Raw genomic sequence first — 22547 nt, 5'->3', positions numbered from 1 at the left:
TTTTTGTTGTTGTTGTTTTGTCTTGTTTTCAGTGACAGCCAAAGAGATAGCAGCACACTCTGGCAGAGACAGGGAAAGTAGGGGAGAGGGGATACTCTGTCAGCCTGATGCTCAACACTGGCAATGAATGAGTGGCTGACCCCACTTTTCCAAGCTTCTCTTCAGCCTAACTTGACCTGGGTGCTTTTTAGCCACTCCCACATCAGACTTGTCTTCTACTGTTGTCAATTTGATTTCTCAGGTCATCTGTGGGCGGTTTAGTGCAGGTGGATTCAGAGGAACTGGGTAATTGTCTAAGAGTTCCCTGCTAGAATTGTATAGATGACCATTACCCAAGTCTAGAATATTCTTACACCTGCATACAGATTTGCTTCACTACATTCTTAGTTTCAGGACTGAAATAGTGTTGACACCTGTCTCCTGCTTGGCTCCTCTGATGGGATTGCTAGATTAGGCAAACAGAAGGCATCCAGTTAAATCTACATTTCAGGTAAACAATGAATATATTTTTAGCATAGATAGGTTCCAAGTATTGGATGGGATATACTTTGAGCAGCAACTCTACTCTCAGAGACCCTCATGGTTATTTGCTGACAGCCCTGCTTTGAGTCCCTTCCATCTTCTCAGTGGATTTAACCCAGGGAAACCTCAGCCATGGCTTGTTCTGTCACTAGTGAGCTTCTGTGGGCACTCTGGGACCTTGAGGTCTTCTGGCTGTTGCGGTCTGGGGACTTTGCTTTTCCTCTCTCCTCAATGGACTTTCACCATGGAGCTCACATGGCCAGCCATTGGAGGAAGTGTAGCTTTGTGATTAGCAGGTTTATCACAGTCTGCCCTCTTCAGAAGCCTGGCCCCACCACTTATCAGCCCCGTGACCATGAACAAGTTTCTTAGCCTTTCTGGACTTGGTCTTCTCCTTTATAAAGTAAAAATGAGAGTATTACCTGTTCTGTCTGGCTGCTCAGAGGATTAAGTGATTTCCAACACAAAAAACACTTAAAACAAATCTGTCATATGATAGGCACTCAATAAACATCAATTACTTTTACGATTATTACTCTGTCATGAGCTTCTGGTATAGCTTAGGAATGAGATTATTTATAGGAATTCAGCTTGTTCTTGAATCTGGCTTGATTATCCTAACAGAGTGATCACTTTGCCACAGACTGGCCTTTCTCTCCTTCATGCAAAGCCTTTGGGGTGGTTGATCCTAGTTTCACCCTATTCTGTTGTCAGGCTAACCTGGAGCTGGCACTATCAACTCCATCCTCAGAGTAACTCACACCCTGTACTCCCGCATCCATTGCTCCGAATTTGATTGCTTTTCCCCAGGTGCTCTGTGCAGCAATCCACCTGAGGAATCTCTCTACAAGGAGACACTTAAGAGTAATGAGCTACCTCTTCTACCCTCCCTACCTCAGCCATTTTTCTTCTTCACACACACATAACCAAGATCAGCAACTTTCATAAGCTGTGGTTCTCATTTTTCAAATTTAATAGGTTTTCACAACCTCTTAGTGCATGGAGCTGTCACCTTCCTCCTGTCTGCCTGCTGCCCATGAACAGTTAAGACCCTGCCATGCTTCCCATTTATTGACCTGCATGCTGACTAGCTGCATTTGGAATGTCCTCAAATTTTGAAAGGTTGTTGGCTACTCATTGATGAGAGAGTAGATGTTACAGAATAATCCTCCTTAAATTGAAGTATGGAGTACATTTTTTTGCTTTGTTACTAGAAAAAGGCATGAAAAATTCTTGATATAATGAAGCTTGGGAAAATTCATGTAATTTACCGTTATAGAAGTTAAAATAGACATTGTTAGTTTAAGAAATCTGATGTTTCTGATTTGAGACATTTGTGGTTTTTTTTTTTTTTAATCTTTAACGGCTACAAAAAGTTCACTAGAAACACCACCAAGGTAGAGAGGAAATGGAACATTTATACCTCATTTTCTACCACCATAACCCCCTTCACGATTTGATAAGAAATGGAAAAGAAATCACTAAGCCTCCTACTTTGCTGCAATCTAGCTGTCATTCTGAAACAGGGTCACCAGAATTAGCAAATAAAAATGCAGAACACTCAATTACATTGCAGATAAGTGAGGAATTTCCAGTGTATGTCAAATATTGTGTGAGACATATTTTTAAGTTGTTATTTATCTGAAATTCATATTTAACTGGGCATCCTGTATTTTGGCAACCATGCTCTGAAATCTTAAACTATAAGTCTTTCCTTCTCAAAAAATACAAATTCAAGTTGAACTTAAGTTCAGTACACTATAATAGGGACCAAGGTTTGTAGAGTGATCGTAAATCATAAATTTGTCTTTATCACTACATTCTGTCCTCATATTGGCCTCAGTTGGCTCTTAACCAACTTAGCTTTTTTATGAGAGCTATCCCTAAAGGTGACTTTATTTTGATGGCTCTGTTGATCTCTAACATGTATTATTTTGTGATGTGCCACTTATCTTCACTGTTTTTTGAACAATTTTTAAAATAATTTATGTGTTATTATTTTTTTAATGCTGGGTCTTGGTTGCCGAGCAGGCTTTCTCTCATTGCGGGGAGTAGGGGCCACTCTCTTGTGCAGGCTTCTCATTGTGATGGCTTCTTTTGTTGGCTCTAGAGTGTTTGGACTTCAGCAGTTGCTGTCCATGGGCTCAGTAGTTGTGGCTCCTGGGCTCTCGAGCACAGGTTCAACAGTTGCAGCACACAGGCTTAGCTGCTCCTCAGCCTGTGAGATCTTCCCAGATCTGGGATCGAACTTGTGTCTCTTGCATTGGCAGATGGATTCTTTACCACTGAACCACCAGGGAAGCCCTATCTTCACTTTTAAAATTACCTGCTGATGATTAGTCTATATTTCCTTGAATATTTGAGCTTTAGCTATTAAAGTTTTCCTCTCATGAATTTTGTGTTCAACCAACTGTAGTTGTTTATAATGCATGTAAGCCCAAGAAGATTAATTTTTATTTACACCATTTCATAAACCTAAGGACAATTTTTCATCCAGGTCTGTTAGATGCACAAAACACAACTGGAAGTTGGATGTGAGCACCATGAAGTACATCAACCCTCCAGGCAGCTTCTGTCAAGATGAACTAGGTAAATCCCCTCCATATTGATCAAAGTTTTCTTCTGTCGTTATTATTGGGGACCTTCTTGTCAACTTGTTTCCAATTTCACTTGAAGCTTTGGTTACATTCTGATTTTAACCTGTGGACATTTAAGTCTTTTAAAAATAGTTAACGCTGAAAATTCTAAACAGAATTTCTTCAGAAGGTCCCTTTGTTTATTCCTTCACTTGTTCAGTAAGCATTTGACGAGATCACGCCAGGTGTAAACTGTTGTCCTGGGTATGAAGAGAATCAAAGATGGATAACAAAGAGTCATCTTTTGTCTGCATGACTGGACTCCTTGCTTCTGTGCTTGCTTCCTGCAGTTCATTCTGCTTATAGCATCCAGATTGGTATATATTTTTAATTTAATATTTATTTTATATGGGAGTATAGTTGATTTACAATGTTGTGTTAGTTTTGGGTATGCTGTGTTGTGTTGGGCTTAGTTGATCAAACGTGTCCAGCTCTTTGTGACCCCATGGACTGTAGCCTGCTAGGCTCCTCTGTCAATGGAATTCTCCATGCAAGAATACTGGAGTGGGTTGCATGCCCTCCTCCAGGGGATCTTCCCAGCTCAGAGATCGAACCCAGGTCTTCTTCATTACAGGTGGATTCTTTACTGTCTGAGCCACCAGGGAAGCCCTTCAGGTATACAAGGCTGATATTTTAAAAATCAAAATTAATTCATGTCATTCCCCTGTTTAAAACTCTCCACTGAGTTTCCTAACACACTGAAAAATATGCATCCCTTTGACCCGGCAATTCCACATCCAAGGCTGTGTCCTAAGGCCTTGATAATCCTTGATGTGTCAAAAGATATAGGTATGAAAATGTTCATTCATAGCAATACTATCTAAAGAGAAAAACTGAAAACAATTGAAACATTAACAATAATTCCACTCTTAAAAGTGATACTATTGAAGGAATTAAAATAATTAGAGATTTTTGATAGATAAAGCAAAAAAGCAGATTGTAAATGTTACATATAGTATGACACAGTTATGAGAAATGCATATCCATAAGCGGTGTGGATGAGGGCAGTCTTAATACTGGTTATCTGTGAAGGGAGCTAAATGGAGGGCTTCCTGCCTGGACCTCCAGACTGGAAACTGTGTTTACAGCAGCTCAGAATCTTTTTTAGGCTCAAATTATTGTACATAGGATAGGATACTAGGGCCACTGTTGTCCAGATGTCTTGGTAAGACCAACTCCTAATCATTTTTTAAAGAAGGGTGTGGCCTGCCAAGGCATTCTCCCAGTTCCCAGAGCAGAGGTGTCACTGAGGTGCATGTCCTTTCCCGATCACCCCCAAAGAGATGTGACAGCAGGTTATTCTGGGGTAAGTTGCTAATTCCTTTGACGGCAAGTGCATCTTCCCCCATCCCTCAAAAGGATGCCTGGACCACTAGCTTCTTTTGCCAGTAAGCTCCACTCCATGTCTGTTGTGCTAGCTTAGGAAACCTGCAGACTGCTTGTTAACAGAAGCTAGTAACAGGCACTATACAAATACTGTTAAATTTATTTGGCAGAAAACAGGTTAGAAGCAAAGGTTTGAAACTATTAAACTGTGTAAGTTAGAGGACAATAGACTATCAACTTAATGAGTATGTAACCCAGAAATTTATAGCTGCTTAAGGGCTTTTACAAAACCTTGAAGTCTTTTGGAATAGACAGCTAGTGGGAAGCTGCTCTTTAGCACAGGGAGCTCAGCTTGGTCCTCTGAGAAGGCCTAGAAGGGTGGATTGGAGGTGGGGTGGGAAGGAGGTCCAAGAGGGAGGGGAGATGTATATATATATATATATATAGCTGATTTACTTCCTTGTACAGCAGAAACTAGAATGACATTGTAAAGCAATTATACTCCAATTTAAAAAAAAAGACTTTTTTTTTAAATGTACGTCTTGAATAATCCACACATCTCCTCTGTGACTTGGACCTTTGGAGCAAGAGGAAGGGATTTCCCACTCAGCAGAAAGTTGATCAAATGGAACATAGATCGAAGGTAGAAGCTGATGTAGAGGGTTTCTGGCCAGAGGTGATAAGCAGGCCAGTGGAGGGCAGGTGGTAACAAGACGCACTGAAGTTTTCAGCTTTTGCCCCAGTGAGGAAATGTGGAGAGAGTGGAAAATTTTAACCGAGTCCACTTTTTAGTCCAGTGCTACCGATGCTGTAGTGATTCCCTACCACAAAAAATTGTTATTTATAATAATCATAATACTGAATAATCTCAGTTCACATGAGACCAAGCCATCCTTCTCTTTCATGGGATATGATCATCATTAAAAAAGGAAGAAGTCAGGAAAGTAGAAGGAAGAAGATGCTCACCTATACTCCCATCACCTCAAGACAACCACTGTTTAGGTATCTTTTCTTCCAATTGTCACCGAGGTCCCCTTCCTCTCCCTCCCCAGCCTTCTCCTCCTTCTTTTAATTGAAAGATAATTCAGTTCAGTTCAGTTCAGTTGCTCAGTCGTGTCTGACTCTTTGCGACCCCATGAATCGCAGCACACCAGGCCTCCCTGTTCATCACCAACTCCCGGAGTTCACTCAGACTCACGTCCATCGAGTCAGTGATGCCATCCAGCCATCTCATCCTCTGTCGTCCCCTTCTCCTCCTGCCCCCAATCCCTCCCAGCATCAGAGTCTTTTCCAATGAGTCAACTCTTCACATGAGCTGGCCAAAGTACTGGAGTTTCAGCTTTAGCATCATTCCTTCCAAAGAAATCCCAGGGCTGATCTCCTTCAGAATGGACTGGTTGGATCTCCTTGCAGTCCAAGGGACTCTCAAGAGTCTTCTCCAACACTACAGTTCAAACGCATCAATTCTTCGGTGCTCAGCCTTCTTCACAGTCCAACTCTCACATCCATACATGACCACAGGAAAAACCATAGCCTTGACTAGACGGATCTTAGTCGGCAAAGTAATGTCTCTGCTTTTGAATATACTGTCTAGGTTGGTCATAACTTTTCTTCCAAGGAGTAAGCGTCTTTTAATTTCATGGCTGCAGTCACCATCTGCAGTGATTTGGGAGCCCAAAAAAATAAAGTCAGACACTGTTTCCACTGTTTCCCCATCTATTTCCCATGAAGTGATGGGATCAGATGCCATGATCTTCGTATTCACCCTTTTAGAGTGTGCAGCTCAATGGTTTTTAATATTTTCATATATTGAGCCATTACCACCACTCTCTAATTCCAGAACATTCTCATCATCCCAAAAGAAACCTTATAACTATTAGCAGTCACTCCCATTCCCCTCTTCCTTCAGCCCCTGGCAATCAGTAATCTATTTTATGCCTCTGTGGCTTTTTCTGTATTGAACCAAGCTGGCATAAACCCCACTTAGTCATGGCTACAATTCTTTTTTATATTGCTAAACTGTATTTGCTAATATTTGCTTAAGGATTTTTATGTCTGTGTTTGTAAGGATTCCCACCTAGATGACTCAACGGTAAATAATCTGCCTGCCAATGCGGGAGACACGTGTTTGATCCCTGGGTCAGGAAGATCACCTGGAGTAGGAAATGGCAACCTGTTCCAGTATTCTTTCCTAGGCAAAAAAGAGGAGCCTGGTGGGCTGCAGTCCATGGGGTCACAAAGAGTCAGACACAACTGAGCAGCTAAACAACAACAACAAAATTTGTCAAGATTATTGGTCTGTAGTTTTCCTTTTGTGAGATGTCTTTGTCTGGTCCTGGGATCAGGGTAATAAGATTGCCCTCATAAAGTTGGGAAGTGTTCCCTCCTCTTCTATTTATTGGGAGAGTTTGTGAAGTACTGGTGTTGGTTCTTCTTTAGTCATTAGGTCAGATTCACCAGTGAAGCTATCTAGGCTGAGACTAATGTTTGTGAAGGGTTTTGTTTATAATTAAATCTGTTATTTGTTATGGGTCTTCTCAGGTATTCTATTTCTTCTCGTCAGTTTTGTTAATTTGTTTCTTCCTAGGAATTTCTCATTTCATCTGGATTATCAATTGGTTGATGTATAATAATCATAATATTTCCTTGTATTCCTTTTTATTCTGTAAAGTTGATAGTAACATCCCCTTTTTCATTCTTGATTTTAGTAATTTGAGCCCTTTTCTCTTTTATTAGTCTAGCTGAAGGTTTGAAAATTTTGTTAATCTTTTCAAAGAGCATATTCCTGTTTTCATTTTTTCTTATTTTTCTAGTATCAATTCTGTTTGTTTTAGCTCTTTTAAATATCTCCTTTCTTTTGTTTGTTTTGGGTTTAGTTTATGTCTCTTTTTCTAATTTCATGAGATGGAAGGTTAGGTTTTTTACTTGAGATCTTTTTAATTACAGATGTGTACTGGTGTAAATTTCATTTTATGCACTATACTGTTTTAGCTGCATTCCATAAGTTTCAGCATGTTATGTTTTCATTTTTATTTGTCTCAAAGTATTTTCTAACTTCTCTTGTGATTTTCTTCTTTAAACCATTTGTATTTAGAAGCATATTGTTTATTTCTACATATTTCTGAATTTTCCAACTTTCTTCTCTTATTGGTATCTAATTTCATTTCATTGTGGTCAGGGAACATACTTTCTATGACTTGAAACTTTTAAATTTATTGACATTTGTTTTATGGCCTACAAACATATGGTTTGTACTGGTTTGTGGAGATATTTCACATGTACCTGAGAAGAATGTGTATTCTGTGTTTGGGGGGAGTGTTATCTGTTGGGTCTGGTTGGTTTATAGTGTTGTTCACGTCTTCTGTTTCTTTGTTGATTTTCAATCTAGCTCCATCTTAGTCATCTTTTTAGGCATACTTTTATAACTAATTATAATTATATATTATTTTTGTATCCTGTTTTTGTCTTGTGAATATATCAGATTCTATATATACATGCTTTTAAGTATGCCTACGTTAAACATTAATTTATTTAGCCAGTTCTCTGCTGTTGACATTTATGCTGTTCACAGATTTTTTTTTTTTTTTTTTTTGGTCTTCAAAACCAAAACTGTGATCTTTATGCTTAAGAACTTCTCTGTTTTTGGAGTTGTTTTTATAAGAGAGTTGCATTACTGGCAAAAGGGTATGACTAATTACTGTATTTTGGGGGCCGCTTCCCTGGTGGCTCAGACAGTAAAGAGTCTGCCTGCAATGTGCGAGACCTGGGTTTGATCCCTGGATCAGGAAGATCCCCCTGGAGAAGGAAATGGCAACCCACTCTAGCATATTGCCTGGAGAATTCCATGGACAGAGGAGCCTAATGGGCTACAGTCCATGGGGTTGCAAAGAGTTGGACATGACTGAGCGACTTTCACACATACACCCAATTAATGTATTTACCCATATTTAACATTTTGTACACCTTAACGTAAAGATGGGCTCCACAGGGACTAATAACCTAAATGAGAAAGGTAAGACTGTAAAAGTAATGGAAGAAATATAGAATATCTTTGTGACCTAGAGATTGGTGACTTCCTGACAAACAACATTTCAAAAATACAGCTCAAGAGGCAACCCCCACCTACACACACACACACCAAACCCTGGTAAATATGAATTCATCAGTACTAAAGATTTCTGCTAAATGGAGGACACAGACAAAGACATATAATAGTTTGGGTGATTATTTTTCAATATTTACAACCAGCAGGGGAATATGATCTAGCATATAAGAAGAAAGCGAGAGGGGTAAGTCACTCAGTCCTGTACGATTCTTTGTGACCCCATGGACTGTAACCTGCCAGGCTCCTCTGTCCAGAGGATTTCCCAGGCAAGAATACTGGAGTGGGTTGCCATTCCCTTAAGTAAAGCAAATTGACAAGAAAGAATAGGAAGCTCAATACAAAAATGAAGAACTGATATCAACTAGCATTTTACAGAAGAATCCCCAAAGGTCAATCAGCATATGAAAATATACTTAAATTCGTTAATTATTGGAAAACTGCTAACCAAAGCAATGAGATGTTACTGTAGGGTTTTTTTATTGATAAAAATAAACCAAGGAACTGCCAAACGTTGTCAGAGATACAAAGATATGAAAATTTTCATGCATGTGGCAGAAGTGTGGCCGGTGCAGCTGTGCTAGAGAATAATCCGACAGTGACTAGTCAGAGGAGGTTTATGGCCCATACACCGTGATCCATCAGTCTCGCTTCTGTGTATGCACCAGAGAAATGTTGTGGTGGTGGAGTCTGTGGGTCCACCATAAGGAGGGTAAATCAGTAAAATGTGGTGAACCGCAGAATACTAATCTACAGTTAGAGGAAGTAGACTAGATGTACACGTGGCAGCATGAAAGAACCTTAAAAACAGAGTATTGAGTGAAAAAGAGTAAGAAAGAGACTGGAGACCCAGTACCATTTATATGAATTAAAATGCACACATAAAATATAATGCATACTTTGCACGAGCATTTAAATGGTAATCCTGTAGGAGAGGAGAGAGAAATAACAATGAGAAACAGATAAAGGGAATAAGTAAATAAATAAGTAAGTAAGTAGCTTTGTCTGGACTGAGTACAATGTGTCATGAACTAAAAAATACAGTTAACCTCGTCCTCTTTACTTGAGGTCCTAAATGAATTAATGAGTCCATTATTCATTCATCCATTCTTTAATATGTATTGCATTACAGTCTATTTTTTTAGAATGACCCAGTTTTTGTTCCAACTAACTAGTTAATAAGCTTTCCTTTCTCCTCATACTTTACCAGCTTGAGGCATTCTTAGTTTTTCAGACTTTTCTCATTTGAATCAAAAAATAGCATCACTGTTCGTTTTAAATTAAGCTTGTTTCTCAAGTATGATGCTAATATATTTTCCAAACGTGTTTGCCAGTTTTCTTTGGTGGTAGAACTTTTTCATCTTACATTTGTATATATTCAGATTTTCCACTGGAATTGTTTCCATTGCTATTAAATTTAAAAGTCCTCTCTTTGATATTTTATTTTGAGCCACTTGGAAGCTTCTCATTGTGTCTTTAATAAACTAGACAATAAACTAGAATACTTAAATAACCAGTTGCATAGCACCGTTGTTAGATGGCCCTTCCTTTTTCACCCTCTCTTAGAATATTAAAGCTGTTTAATAACTGTTACTTAATAACTGGGGCTTCCCAGGTTGCAATAGTGGTAAAGAATCCACCTCCCCATGCAGGAGATGCAGGAAATATGGGTTCAATCCCTGGGTTGGGAAGATTCCCTGGAGTAGGAAGTAGCAATCCATTCCAGTATTCTTGCCTAGAAAATCCCATGGACAGAGGAGCCCGGCGGGCTACAGTTCATGGGGCCACAAAGAGTTAGACACGACTGAGCAACTGAGCACACACATTTCTCTTCCTGCTTTTCTTAAGAGAGAACAATTCTAAAGAAGGAAAATCCTTACAAGTGGGTATCAATGCAGTTTTCTGAGAATCTCCCATAATACTTTGTACTTTTGAGTTGATATTTGTTGTTATTATAGTATATAGTCTTGTCAATACTGAGCTTTCTCTTTAACTCTTCATTCTTTGAAGATAAAATAATTGCGATAATAATATTATTATTGATTAAATGCTTTCTTTGTGCCAGGCATAGTGCTGGACACTGTTGGATCTCTTATATTGTTTACTGCCTACAACAACTCTATGAAGTATGTGTCATACCTCTATTTTATGATCAGGCAACTGCAGCCCAGGATGTTGATAATAAGCAGCCCAGTCACAATCCCCACCTTGATGTTTCCAAATCCAGCACTCTTTCTATTTCGTGACACTGTTTTCCAGCAATGATATAGCCTGAAAATAATAATAAAATGTATCTTTATTGTATTGCCTGCATTTTCAAGGACACAGTTTAATAATAGTGGTGATATTAAATGCCCTTTGTGTATTTCTGATTTTATTAAGAAAGCCAGTTGTGTTTTGCTATTAAATAAGTTGATAACTCTTATTAGGAAAATGTTAACTAATGTGCTTCTATTAAATTCTTAAACAGTATTTAAAAGATATAAAAATAAGAAATCACCATGTGCCCAGCACTCAGCTTAAGACATAAAACATCCCTGACATACCCAAGATTCCATGAGCTCCTTAACTGTTGTATGAATAAAAGAAATGAATGGGTGTCAGTCTTCAGCCCTCATCTCAGTAGATATTGCTTGACCTAAATTAGCATTGCTTTTTGTTTCTGATTTCCTTTGATTTTTGTACTCTGAGTACCTGAGCCATACATTTCTATTTCAATGATGCTTTTTAAACATCATGCTTCTCTGGTGGTACAGAGGTTAAAGTGTCTGCCTGCAATGTGGGAGACCTGGGTTCGACCCCTGGGTTGGGAAGATCCCCTGGAGAAGGAAATGGCAACCCACTCTAATATTCTTGCCTGGAGAATCCCATGGATGGAGGAGCTTGGTTGGCTACAGTCCACGGGTTGCAAAGAGTCGGACATGACTGAGTGAATTCACTTTCACTTTGTTGTTGGTATTAATTCAGATTCGTTCCCCTTTGGTTCTAGTTGTGGAAGAGAGTGAAGAAAATGAACTTTTGCTTCTAGAGCTGAATCCTCCTAACCCCTGGGATTCAGAGCCCAGATCTCCTGAAGATTTGGCTTTTGGGGAAGTGCAGGTAAGGAAACATTAAATTATAATTATCTTAAAAACAAAAATAAAACTAAGATACACACACACATATATATATTATTATATTACCTTGAATATTCTTGGATGTGGCTACCTAGGACTAATAGTATAGTTATCCTGAACTCTTGAGCAAATTTTTTAGAAACACCCAGAACTTGGCAGGGATTACAAGGTAATATATCCAGAAAAAAAAAAAAAAAAAGCAGAAAAACTTTTAGCAGAGGTCCCAAAGGACAGTCATGTAAAACTATTGAAGAAATTCAGAAATTTCCCTTGATTCCAAATCACTGTCAGATGAAATGACCAGTTGTCTTACCTCTGCATGTTGCCCTGAGATCTTTACAAACCTTGTGCACTTCCTACCTTTAAAAGAGTTTCCTCCAGAGAAAATGCTTTGGTGGTTTGGGAGAATTAAACAATCCAAAATGAATTTTTCTGATGTTATCTGGGAAGCTTGTGAAAATGGGCTGTTACTTTTATGAAGAAGCAAATGGGACCCTATCCAGAATAGGCTGTATTTGATTTGTTGACCTCTCCTTAACCTCTCTTTTGGCTTCTCACCCTGGAGTTTTTACCACCTTCTCTCTGCTGCTGGGTGTTTTCCTTTATCCGATGGGTGTGCCAGATCAGAGGAAGGGAGTAAAGCACTAATTTAGAATCCTCGAGTCTGTGCCAGTTTCTAAGTCATTGTTTATAGCCATTCGCAGAGGACCCTGACTCCCTGAGTGAGTCAGCAGGCAAATTAGAAGAGAAAGTCTTACAAGCCTGTTTCTCCGGCCTTCGTGGCTATGCCAGCCTGATGTCAGGTGGCCTCCACCTGCAACAGCTCGAAGCAGGATCTCAGTTCCCTGACCAGAGATTGAAGTCAGGCTGCGGCAGTGAGAATGCCGAATCCTAGCCCCTGGACCACGAGGGCCAGTGGCCCTGGTTTGTCTGCTTTGTAGAAATAAATTTCAACAAAGAGACGGAAAGTAGTGAAACAGATAAAGTCTTTATTAGGAGGAAAGATGTACATGTGAATAGATAGAGGGCTCAGAGAGAAAGAGTCATGCCTTTGTGGTGGTTTAAATCACTTATATGGGCATTTCTTTTGGGTTTCCTTTGGCCAGTCGTCTTGCTTTGCCCAGTTCTGAGTCATGTTTGGTTCATCTCAGGGTCCTCCCATGTGTGCCCCTGCATCTCTTAGCCAAGGTGGATTCTAGTGAGGAGGCTACGGGAAGGTTCACATCACTTACTATGTGGTGGTGTCCCCTCCCTATTTGACCTCTGAGTAACCTCCCTGTGCACATGTAGTTGGAAAGTCCCCTTGACCTTAAGAATGAAGAACACGTGGTCTTTTTACCTCTTATCTGGACAGGGCTCAGTTTCTCCTCCTTCCTGCTATTATCTTTGTCTTGGAGTATCTGTCCACAGGGGACAGACTCCAGCCGCCCAGCCAGGGCCCACCTGTCTCCTGCCTCAAACCCACCAAGAATCATTCATCATTCATTCAGTGGCTATTTCCAGCCAGTCTGGCATTTAAATCTCCAAGTATCTGCCATCACATCTCTAACTGCCTTTCCTTGTAACTTGTGCTTTGAAGGACTGATGGCAAAAGATATTCTGCAGTGCAGACTGTAAATAAGCATTTAGGAGCTAATTTAGATAGAGAAGAGCTGGATGAATCAATTGGTTTGACACCTGAAATCCACCACAAGCTTTTCTTTCCTAACAAAGCAGTGACGTGTACCAGGAGTTGTTTTCTGTATAAAGGTCCCCACCTCACTGAACATGCTCAACCAGCCCAGTTCATTGTTGCTGACTGATGGTGACTCAGTAATCTGATTCTCACTGTCTTCTGACAGATAACATACCTTACTCATGCCTGCATGGACCTCAAGCTGGGGGACAAGAGGATGGTGTTTGACCCTTGGTTAATGGGTCCTGCTTTTGCCCGAGGATGGTGGTTACTGCATGAGCCTCCATCTGATTGGCTGGAGAGGCTGTGCCAAGCGGACCTAATTTACATCAGTCACATGCACTCAGACCACCTGAGGTAATGAATTCTGAGCACTGAACTCTGAAGGAACCGCTGCAGTAACGGCATCACTGGTTTTCAGGTTCTTTTGTGATCCCTGCTCGATTTGAGGCCAACTCAGTGAGGCTCATGAGAAGAGAACTAACTTGGATAAATGTGTATGTTTGTGTAGCATAATGTATAAAGTGTTTTCATGCTTTGGTGGTTTAGTTGCTAAGTCGTGTCTGACTCTGGCGACCCCATGGACTCAAGCCTGTCAAGCTCCTCTGTTGATGGGATTCTCCAAGCAAGAATCTGGAATGGGTTGCCACTTCTTTCTCCAGGGGATCTTCCCCACCGAGGAATTGAACCCAGGTCTCCTGCCTTGCAGGCAAATTCTTTACTGACTGAGCTATGAAGGAAGATATTTTCATGCTTTATACCATTACAAATGCAAAAAGGGCCATTGTGGGAGGAAGACAGGAGTTAATAACTCTCCATACTCTCGCTTCCCACCCTCAGGCTACTTGGTAAAAGTCTAGGTTTAAGGATCATCAATGTCAACTCCCTTTTTTAGTTCAACTTTTATGGCAGGGAACAGTACACAGGTTGTACATCTTCTTGGTTTTACAAGCCATATGGTTGGTGTTACAGTGACTTAGTTCAGCTGTTGTAGTACAAGAGCAGCCGTAAATGGTCCTCAGTCAGCCTGATTGTCTTCTAATAAATCTGATTTATGGACAATGACATGTGAATATCATAAAGTTTTCATGGATCACCAGATAGGATTGTTCTTTTGATTTCCTTCTCAACCATTTAAAAAGGTAAAAGGCATTCATAGATTATAGCAGCAGGTCACTGTGGTTTGCCAACTCTTGATTCATAGCATTTCAACAACGAGCTCCCACCTTTTGGACCCTGAGTTCACTTCATCCTTTATTGAAACCACAGCTGTGTGATACTAAGGATAGGAACCGAAACTTCCTTAACCCAGCTCATCAACAGGAAGGAGAAAGAGGAGCTTGAATTTATAAAACCACAGCCATTTGCAAATGAAGTTACCAGAAGAGATGGTCAGATTTCCAACCCCTGGCTTCATTTCAGGGTCCTCCTTCTTCATCATTATTTAGAAGTTTGTGTCACAGCTTCTCAGGTGCTAATGTAAACATATAGCCCTGCCCACTTGTTCTAACATGAAGCAATTTCACCTTATTTTTCTTTGCTGGGACTTTAGGTGACAAAGTTCAAATGAAGGAGACTCTGATAGAAATGTCCATGATGAGGGGAAGTACGTTTGCTGGTTGACCAGCCCCTTGATTTTTCTATTGAAAGTATATTGAAAGCATATGAGATCTCTAAGGCATGAATATGTTCTCTCTTTTCTCTTTAAGGAAACTAAAACTTAAGTAGTTAGCTGCTTTAGTAACAAATTACCTGCAATACACAAAAACTGAACATCACTTGCTGGGATATTGTGCTAAGATTAAAAATCTGCTATGGACTGCGTAATACCTTTGATCCATGCAAGCTTCTGGAACCAAAGATGTACAACTGCAGAATTATGAAAGTTCTGGATTCATGCATTGTGTAATAACACCATGTGGAACTAATTTTATGCAGGTTGTATAGAGAAAATAGTATCACATAAACTAAGTGATTGCTTTATAGTACCTGTTAAAAAATGCCCATGGTCCTGTGTGTTAGTTGCTCAGTTGTGTCAGACTCTGTGACCCCAGCAGGCTCCTCTGTTCGTGGAATTTTCCAGGCAAGAATACTGGACTAGTTTGCTATTTCCTACTCCAGGGGATCTTCCCAGGGATCAAACCCCGGTCTCCTGCATTTTTTACCATCTGAGCCACCAAGGGAGAAGCAAGGGGGAAAGCCCAGTGTACTTTAGAAAACAATCATTAGTCAAGCAAATGTGATTTGCTATGTAAATATATAAGTATTATATTGGGCTTCTCAGATGGTGCTAGTGGTAAAGTACCCGCCTGCCAATGTAGGTGATGTAAGAGGTGCAGTTTCGATCTCTGGGTCTGGAAAACCGCCTGGGGGAGGGCATGGCAACCAACTCCAGTATTCTTGCTTGGAGAATCCCATGGACAGAAGAGCCTGGCAGGCACAGTCCATAGGGTCACAAAAAGAAGGCTACAACTGAAACCACTTAGCAGCAGCACACATGAGTGTCATAATGAATAATATTTATAGATGCCAGTGAGAATTTTCAACAATTTAAAAATCACAAAGCAATAAACACTGATTTTAGAATAACCTATCCTAACTCCTAAAGTCCCTTAAAGTAGGAGATTAAAGTGGTTAACCCAGAGATTGAAGACTTATTCAAAGAATCCTTGATTTTTAGAAGCCTTTGTTTTTAAAGAAGAAAACATACTGACTTTTTCCCCTCCAGATTCTACTTATTTAATATAGGTCTGGAACTTGAATATTAGTTAATGAGTAGTTATTAAATGTAGTTAATAAGTGCTGATATGCTGATTTTGTTTATGCTTTTCTTATCATTAAATATCTTTTTTTTATCATTAAATATCTTATTTCACCTGATATTATACTCTATGCACAAGTCTGGTTCTTAAACCAGACAGCATATTCATTTAAGTTGAAATTGCCTTCTAGTAGAAGAAGCACTAAGTTTAGGATCAGAAAACCTGAATTTGAATACCAATTTACTATTTGCTAGCCGTATATTTCTGAGTATGTGTCCTCATTTATCAAAAACAAACAAAAACATAGAGCTTTTTGTTGTTGTTGTTAGGAGAAATAAAATACCATAAATAAAATACTAGTGAAAATGCCTAACACCATGATTGATATATAATAGTTACCTAAACAGCCTTTTGTTTATTATTCATGTTTTGCCACACCCCACAGTATTATATAATCTGTTGATGTAATGAATGCTCAGAAATGAGAGTTGAAAATCAGTGAAGATGTTCAAAAGTGCTTGGATGGTTAATTGTATACTGAGTTGGAATTACTCCAAATGGTAAATGTTGTTTTCTTCTACACTAAATTTTACTGTCCTGCCAAGCTGGTAACCAACTATCCTTAAGGACAAATCATTCATTCTACATGCCACTATGTGGCTATCAATCTGTTGACGGTTGATGGGCAATTCACAGGTTCTCCTCATTTTATGACCAAGACCTTTCTTTTATTGGGAGCTGCTGGTTGAGAGGTGAGAAAAAATGAAGATTCTGGAGACCTTCACCTACCAGAAACCTCTTCAGCATGAGTTTGCCACTTTGTACCTTCTGTTAGAACTACCCTTGCTCAAAGCAGCATCAGTGTGGAAAATGGAATTTGCACTCCTGGTTTGATGTACACGCTGTGGTATATGATATGCTTTCCCAGTAAAGAGGAATCTGCTAGGAAATTCCCCTCATTGTTACAGTCAACCTTGAGGGAAAACCCTGTTTTTTGGACTCTGGGGAGGGTCTGGTTTTTCCGTTCCTTGCTTCTTGGTCAGCGTGTTGGTGTGAGGGCAAACTGTCTCTTATACTAGATGTCCAGTGTTTTCACCTTTCAAACTTCCCATCTTTCTGATCCTAGTTACCCCACACTGAAGAAGCTTGCTGGGAGAAGACCAGACATCCCCATTTATGTTGGAAAAACAGAAAGACCTGTATTTTGGAACCTGAATCAGAGTGGTGTCCAGCTGACTAATATCATTGTAGTGCCATTTGGAATATGGCAGCAGGTCAGATATCAGTGTTTTTTCCACACTTTTCAGTTATACTTTCTGGGGATAAACTTTAGATGAGGTAGTTGCTTTAATACTGAAGAAACAATGGCTTACTTTTTCCATATGTAGTACTATGTAAGTATGTATTACTGTATAAATCTCTCTTTGAGCTAAAATAAAAGGTGGCTTTTCTCTCCATAAATCAATGGCATGACTTTACTGGATAATAAATCCAATTCTGAATAAAAGGGATTTCTTTCTAGAAGAGATTATCATTAACTCAAATATTGAACAAAAAGCCAAACTGACATAAACAGTTGTTGATTTTATTGTTAAATTCCAGGTAGACGAAAATCTCCGATTCATGATCTTAATGGATGGCGTTCATCCTGAAATGGACACTTGCATTATTGTGGAATACAAAGGTATTCTCTTATTTTCATCAGCAATGAAAAATGAAACATACTCTTGGTAGGAAGGATAATGATAGCTATCCAAAGTTCCATCCTACCTCCATCTTCTTCTTCCATCTTCATTTTCTGTAAGATATAGTATATTCTATCCCTGTCTTAGGAAAATGGACTGTCACTGAGAAAATCTCAGAAAATCTGTCACTCAGAGTAAAAGTTAGCAGTAGCATACTCTGTGTGGTGACAGGTGCAAAGATTTTTTTCATAAGGGAACAGATACTCTATATTTCCCCTATAGGTGATGGACAGGGAGGCCTGGTGTACTGCAGTTCATGGGGTTGCAAAGAGTCAGACACGACTGAGCGACTGAACTGAACTGAACTGAACATCTTCAAAACTGCCTTTATTAAGTGTTTTACTTTCATATTGACATATTATGATGTAATGTAATCATACATTTCTGCTTTTCATGGCTTTACTCCAACAATCATTAAATAGAATTTCCAAAAGGTTGAGAGATTTGTGTTGATTTAGTTATTTTTCCCCCTGCATCATTTGAGCTCAACATCAAAGATGGTTGGCTAAGGAAAGTAGTCTATCTTTGATCTTGAAGGGAATCAAGATTATTATCCTCATCCAGAACCAACCGAATCGGTCAGGAGGAGTTTGATTTTGTTGGCCTAGGATTTCAAACTATGGTGTTCAAGATTTCACCTTGAGTATTTATGCAGTGTAATTTTTCCACAGGTCATAAAATACTCAATACAGTGGATTGCACCAGACCCAATGGAGGAAGGCTGCCTATGAACGTTGATTTAATGATGAGTGATTTTGCTGGAGGAGCATCAGGCTTTCCGATGACTTTCAGTGGTGGAAAGTTTACTGGTAATACTTTATTTCAAAGTGATGCCAGGGAGCAGGCATGGCACTTTGCTAAATGCTTTGCAAATCAATACAAAGATAACTAAAACATGGTTCTTCCCTGCAAGAAGCTTACAATCTTACTGGGAAACCAGACTTGCAAATCACCGATTACAGACTAAAGTTCCCAGCTCAAAGTGTGCTGATGGGGCATGAAAGAAACACTAAGGGGATTAGGGAGCATCTCAGGATAAGTCAAGAAAAAGAATCATTTGGATTAATTGGATTCCTGATGTAGACCATAGAGCAGAACAGGAAGAGTCTGACATTGGTAATCCAGGCTTAAATGCTCTTGGTATGAGGTTCAGAATAGAGTGTGGGCACCTTGAGGTAGGCATATGCCCTTGGCTTGGTGGAATGCTCATACCAGGGAGGGATGGGGCAAAGGAAGCCCCTCTAAAGTATGGGGTTATGGGGGTCTAGGGAGCAGGAAAAATAAGCAAATAGTGGTCAAAGAGTATAAACTTCCAGTTATAAGGTGAATATGTTCTGGAGATGTGATGTATAGCATAGTGACTATAGTTAACAGCATTGTGCTCTATACTTGAAAGTTGCTAAAAGAGCAGATCTTATGTGTTCTAACACATGAAAAATGGTAATGAGGTGATGGAGGTAATAAGCTAACCTTATTGTGGTAATCATTATGCATGCATGCATGCAATGAAATCACCGTGGTGTGTACTTTAAACTTATGTAAAATTACACATCAGTTATATGTCAAAGCTAGAAAAAATGTGCAATCCAAGGAAGAAGCGCTTCTGCTCTGGGTCTAAGTGTAGTGCTAGGTTTGGGATGAGGGAGGGTGTGTAAGTGGTACATTTTGTTCTCACTTTTGCTCAGTACTAGCATTGAAAGTGCTTAATATATGTTCACTTAATAAATGCATATGTTTTCTAAGCAATCTCTGTTTAATGATGTGGCAGAAATGCCCTACTTGCAATATGAAGAAAGCCTTGTACAGTTCCTTTCTTCTCTTAAGGCTGTATTCATTGCTTCCCAGAATGTGTCACCATGTGAGACATAGAGGGGAGGTGCTGTCCTTAGTGGGTTATCAGTGTGACTGGGGAAGCAACATATACCTACTAAAGGTAGCTAGCAGAATTCCATCCTTTTTTTTAAGATTTGTTTATTTGATTTTTGGCTGTGCTGTGTCTTCATTTCTGTGCGTGGGCTTTCTCTAGTTGTGGTGAGTTGGGGCTACCCTCTAGTTGCGGTGCATGGGCTTCTCATTGTGGTGGCTTCTCTTACTGCAGAGCATGGGCTCTAGGCATGGGGACTTCAGTAGTTGCGGTGCTTTGGCTCAGCAGCTGTAGCTCTTGGGCTCTAGAGTGCTGGCTCAGTAGTTATGGCACACAGACTTAGTTGCTCCACAGCATGTGGGATCTTCCTGGACCAGGGATCAAACCTGTGTCCCCTGTGATAGCAGGAGGATTCTTTACCACTGAGCCACCAGGGAAGTCCCAGAATGTCATTCTTATGTGGTTATGTGTCTGTGTCTGTTTGCATGTGCACATATATTTAAGAAGGTCCAGAATATACCAGAACGTTAATAATTAAATGTTAATAGTGATCAGGTCTAGCTTATGGATAACTTTTATTTTTTTTCTGTCTCTTTGTGTTCAACAGATGTTCATAGCAGTAGGAGTAGGAGCAGTTCCCTGACACAGTATCCCACATGCTCTGGGCCCTGCCTAAATTCTCAACTTCCTTTACTGTCTGTATCCCCTTTGCTTAACCAATGTCAGCCCATACTGGCCTGCTTTTTGTTCCTCAGACTCAATACACCAAGTACATCCATGCCCTGGTCTTTGCATGTGCTGTTTCTACTGCCTGAAGTGCTATTACCCCCTGACCTCCATACAGTGGCCAATTCCTCTTCTATGTTTGTCTGTATTCGGTGACTCCAAGTCATCTTCACTAACTGCCCTGTCTAATACCCTCCTCCTCACCCCAGCCACTCTCTAGCCCATGGTCCTATTTTACTTTCTTCCTGGGTCATCACTGTTTGAAATAAATTAATTTACTTATGTATTATTTGCATCTTTCACTAGAATGACTGCTCCATGAGAGCAAGGAACTGCTTTTTCTTGTTCATCATTATATTCTCCATGCCTTGAACTATTTTGGCTCATGGAGGTACTCAATAAATATTGAGCAAATGAATGAATGAGCAAATGAACAAACTGTGAGGTAGGCATCATGATTCCATTTCACAGAGGAGAAAACAAACTTAAAGAATTTAAGTGGTGGAGCTGCGTTTTGACCCTAAGTCTTACCTGACTCCAACATTCAGGCCCTTGACCACTGCACACCCACCAAGGTATAACAAATGTAACGTGCTTTGCATTTATAATCCACCCAGATAGCAAAGCCATTTCCATGTTAGAAGAGCATTAAGCAATACAAGAATTACAGTGCTCTTAAAATGTACATGCATGCAAGGTACAACTATACGTGCCACGCTGTGTATTCAGCTAGGTCCACATGAATTGCCATAAACAAGGAGAGGGTTCAGTGTCTTTGGCTAGTTCAGGAATGTTTTCCTAGTAACCAAATGAAGTTTGCAAAATAAAACCACTAATGACAGAGTTTTGGTCTACATCTGAGTGTCAGCTGTCAATTTTTATCTCCTGAAAGATTTCTCTACTAGAGCTTTTGTTTTTCTCCGATTTCTGAACAGAGGAGACTCTAATCCAAACCCTGTCATTCCAGAGGAATGGAAAGCCCAGTTCATTAAAACAGAAAGGAAGAAACTCCTGAACTACAAGGCTCGGCTGGTGAAGGACCTACAACCCCGAATTTATTGCCCCTTTGCTGGGTATTTTGTGGAATCCCACCCATCAGACAAGTATGGCTGGACATTTTGTATAACATATTTACACATGAGTTAATGTATTCTGGGATAAATGATTTAGTTGTAAATACAACTTGGAATGAGAGAGAATAATTGGTAGGAATCTGGAGTTTATTTAACAAGCTGCCTGAGAACGGAGAGCATGAATGAAAGCAATGCTAGGCAGCTAGAGTTAATCCAGATAGATTTTTGTCCAGAAGGATCCTGGAAAGGATAAAGGCAAGTTATATGTATTCAGTATACACTAGAAATTGAACTGGGGCATTTAATCAAGTCATTTAGTTTTCTCAATGACACTGTAAGATAGGTATCATTATGTCTGTTCAAGTTGGTTGAAACTTAGGGGCTAAGAGATTTTCCCAGATCACTCTGCTGGAAACAGTGGAGTTAAGAAATGAATCCTGGTATGCTTAGCTCTGGAGCTCTTTTCTCTATACCACATTATATCTCAGAATAGAGACTGTATCATTATCAAGTTATATTTTCATTTTTGAGTGTCTGAAAGGGTTTCTCTTGCAGCAGCATAACTTCTAGATCTTATTTTTCAAGTGTATTTTTTGGAGGCCACTGAGTTTTCTTTGAGAATGTTTGAAGGTTTTCATTTTAATGGTCACATGAAGTTTGGAGGAGCAGAGTCTCCAGACCTGATCCAGCATTACCTGGTATCTGTTCTGATTGCTTGGTGTCATGAGAGAGGGCCAGGAGATCCCAGGGGAGGGTCAGATGACTGGAATAGCAAGAAGGACAGTCAGAGAAGCAGCTCTGAACCAAATGGCACTGAACCATTTCAATATTTTAGCAACTATTATGCCTTCTGGCTGAACATCATTTCTGTCCTTCAAGCAATGGGAAAAGGAGCAGAGAAAAAGATTTTGCTGCTATTTACAGCTCTCACACATCACACTATATGAAAATACCCAAGAACTGAGGAACTGGACTGTGGTGACATTTTGTACTCCACACT

General features: G+C 39.8%; 1 protein-coding gene across 6 annotated transcripts in view; it reads left to right on the top strand.

Annotated features, from left to right (window-relative positions):
- LOC120870319 (cytidine monophosphate-N-acetylneuraminic acid hydroxylase) overlaps nt 1–22547 on the top strand; it is an 83143-nt gene that overhangs the window by 38448 nt on the left and 22148 nt on the right. For all 6 annotated transcript variants that reach the window (XM_040249946.1, XM_040249945.1, XM_040249949.1 and 3 more), the window contains 7 exons: nt 3020–3111; nt 11576–11685; nt 13544–13734; nt 17266–17413; nt 17742–17823; nt 18556–18693; nt 21442–21577. In XM_040249946.1, the coding sequence (XP_040105880.1) occupies nt 3020–3111; nt 11576–11685; nt 13544–13734; nt 17266–17413; nt 17742–17823; nt 18556–18693; nt 21442–21577 (897 nt within the window). The remainder of the gene's footprint in view (nt 1–3019; nt 3112–11575; nt 11686–13543; nt 13735–17265; nt 17414–17741; nt 17824–18555; nt 18694–21441; nt 21578–22547) is intronic.

Source organism: Oryx dammah, unplaced genomic scaffold, assembly GCF_014754425.2.
Source record: "Oryx dammah isolate SB20612 unplaced genomic scaffold, SCBI_Odam_1.1 HiC_scaffold_11, whole genome shotgun sequence".
In the NCBI taxonomy this organism is placed as follows: Eukaryota; Metazoa; Chordata; class Mammalia; order Artiodactyla; family Bovidae; genus Oryx; species Oryx dammah.
Note: the sequence above shows the minus strand (reverse complement) of the source record. Positions and strands in the feature narration are given on the sequence as shown.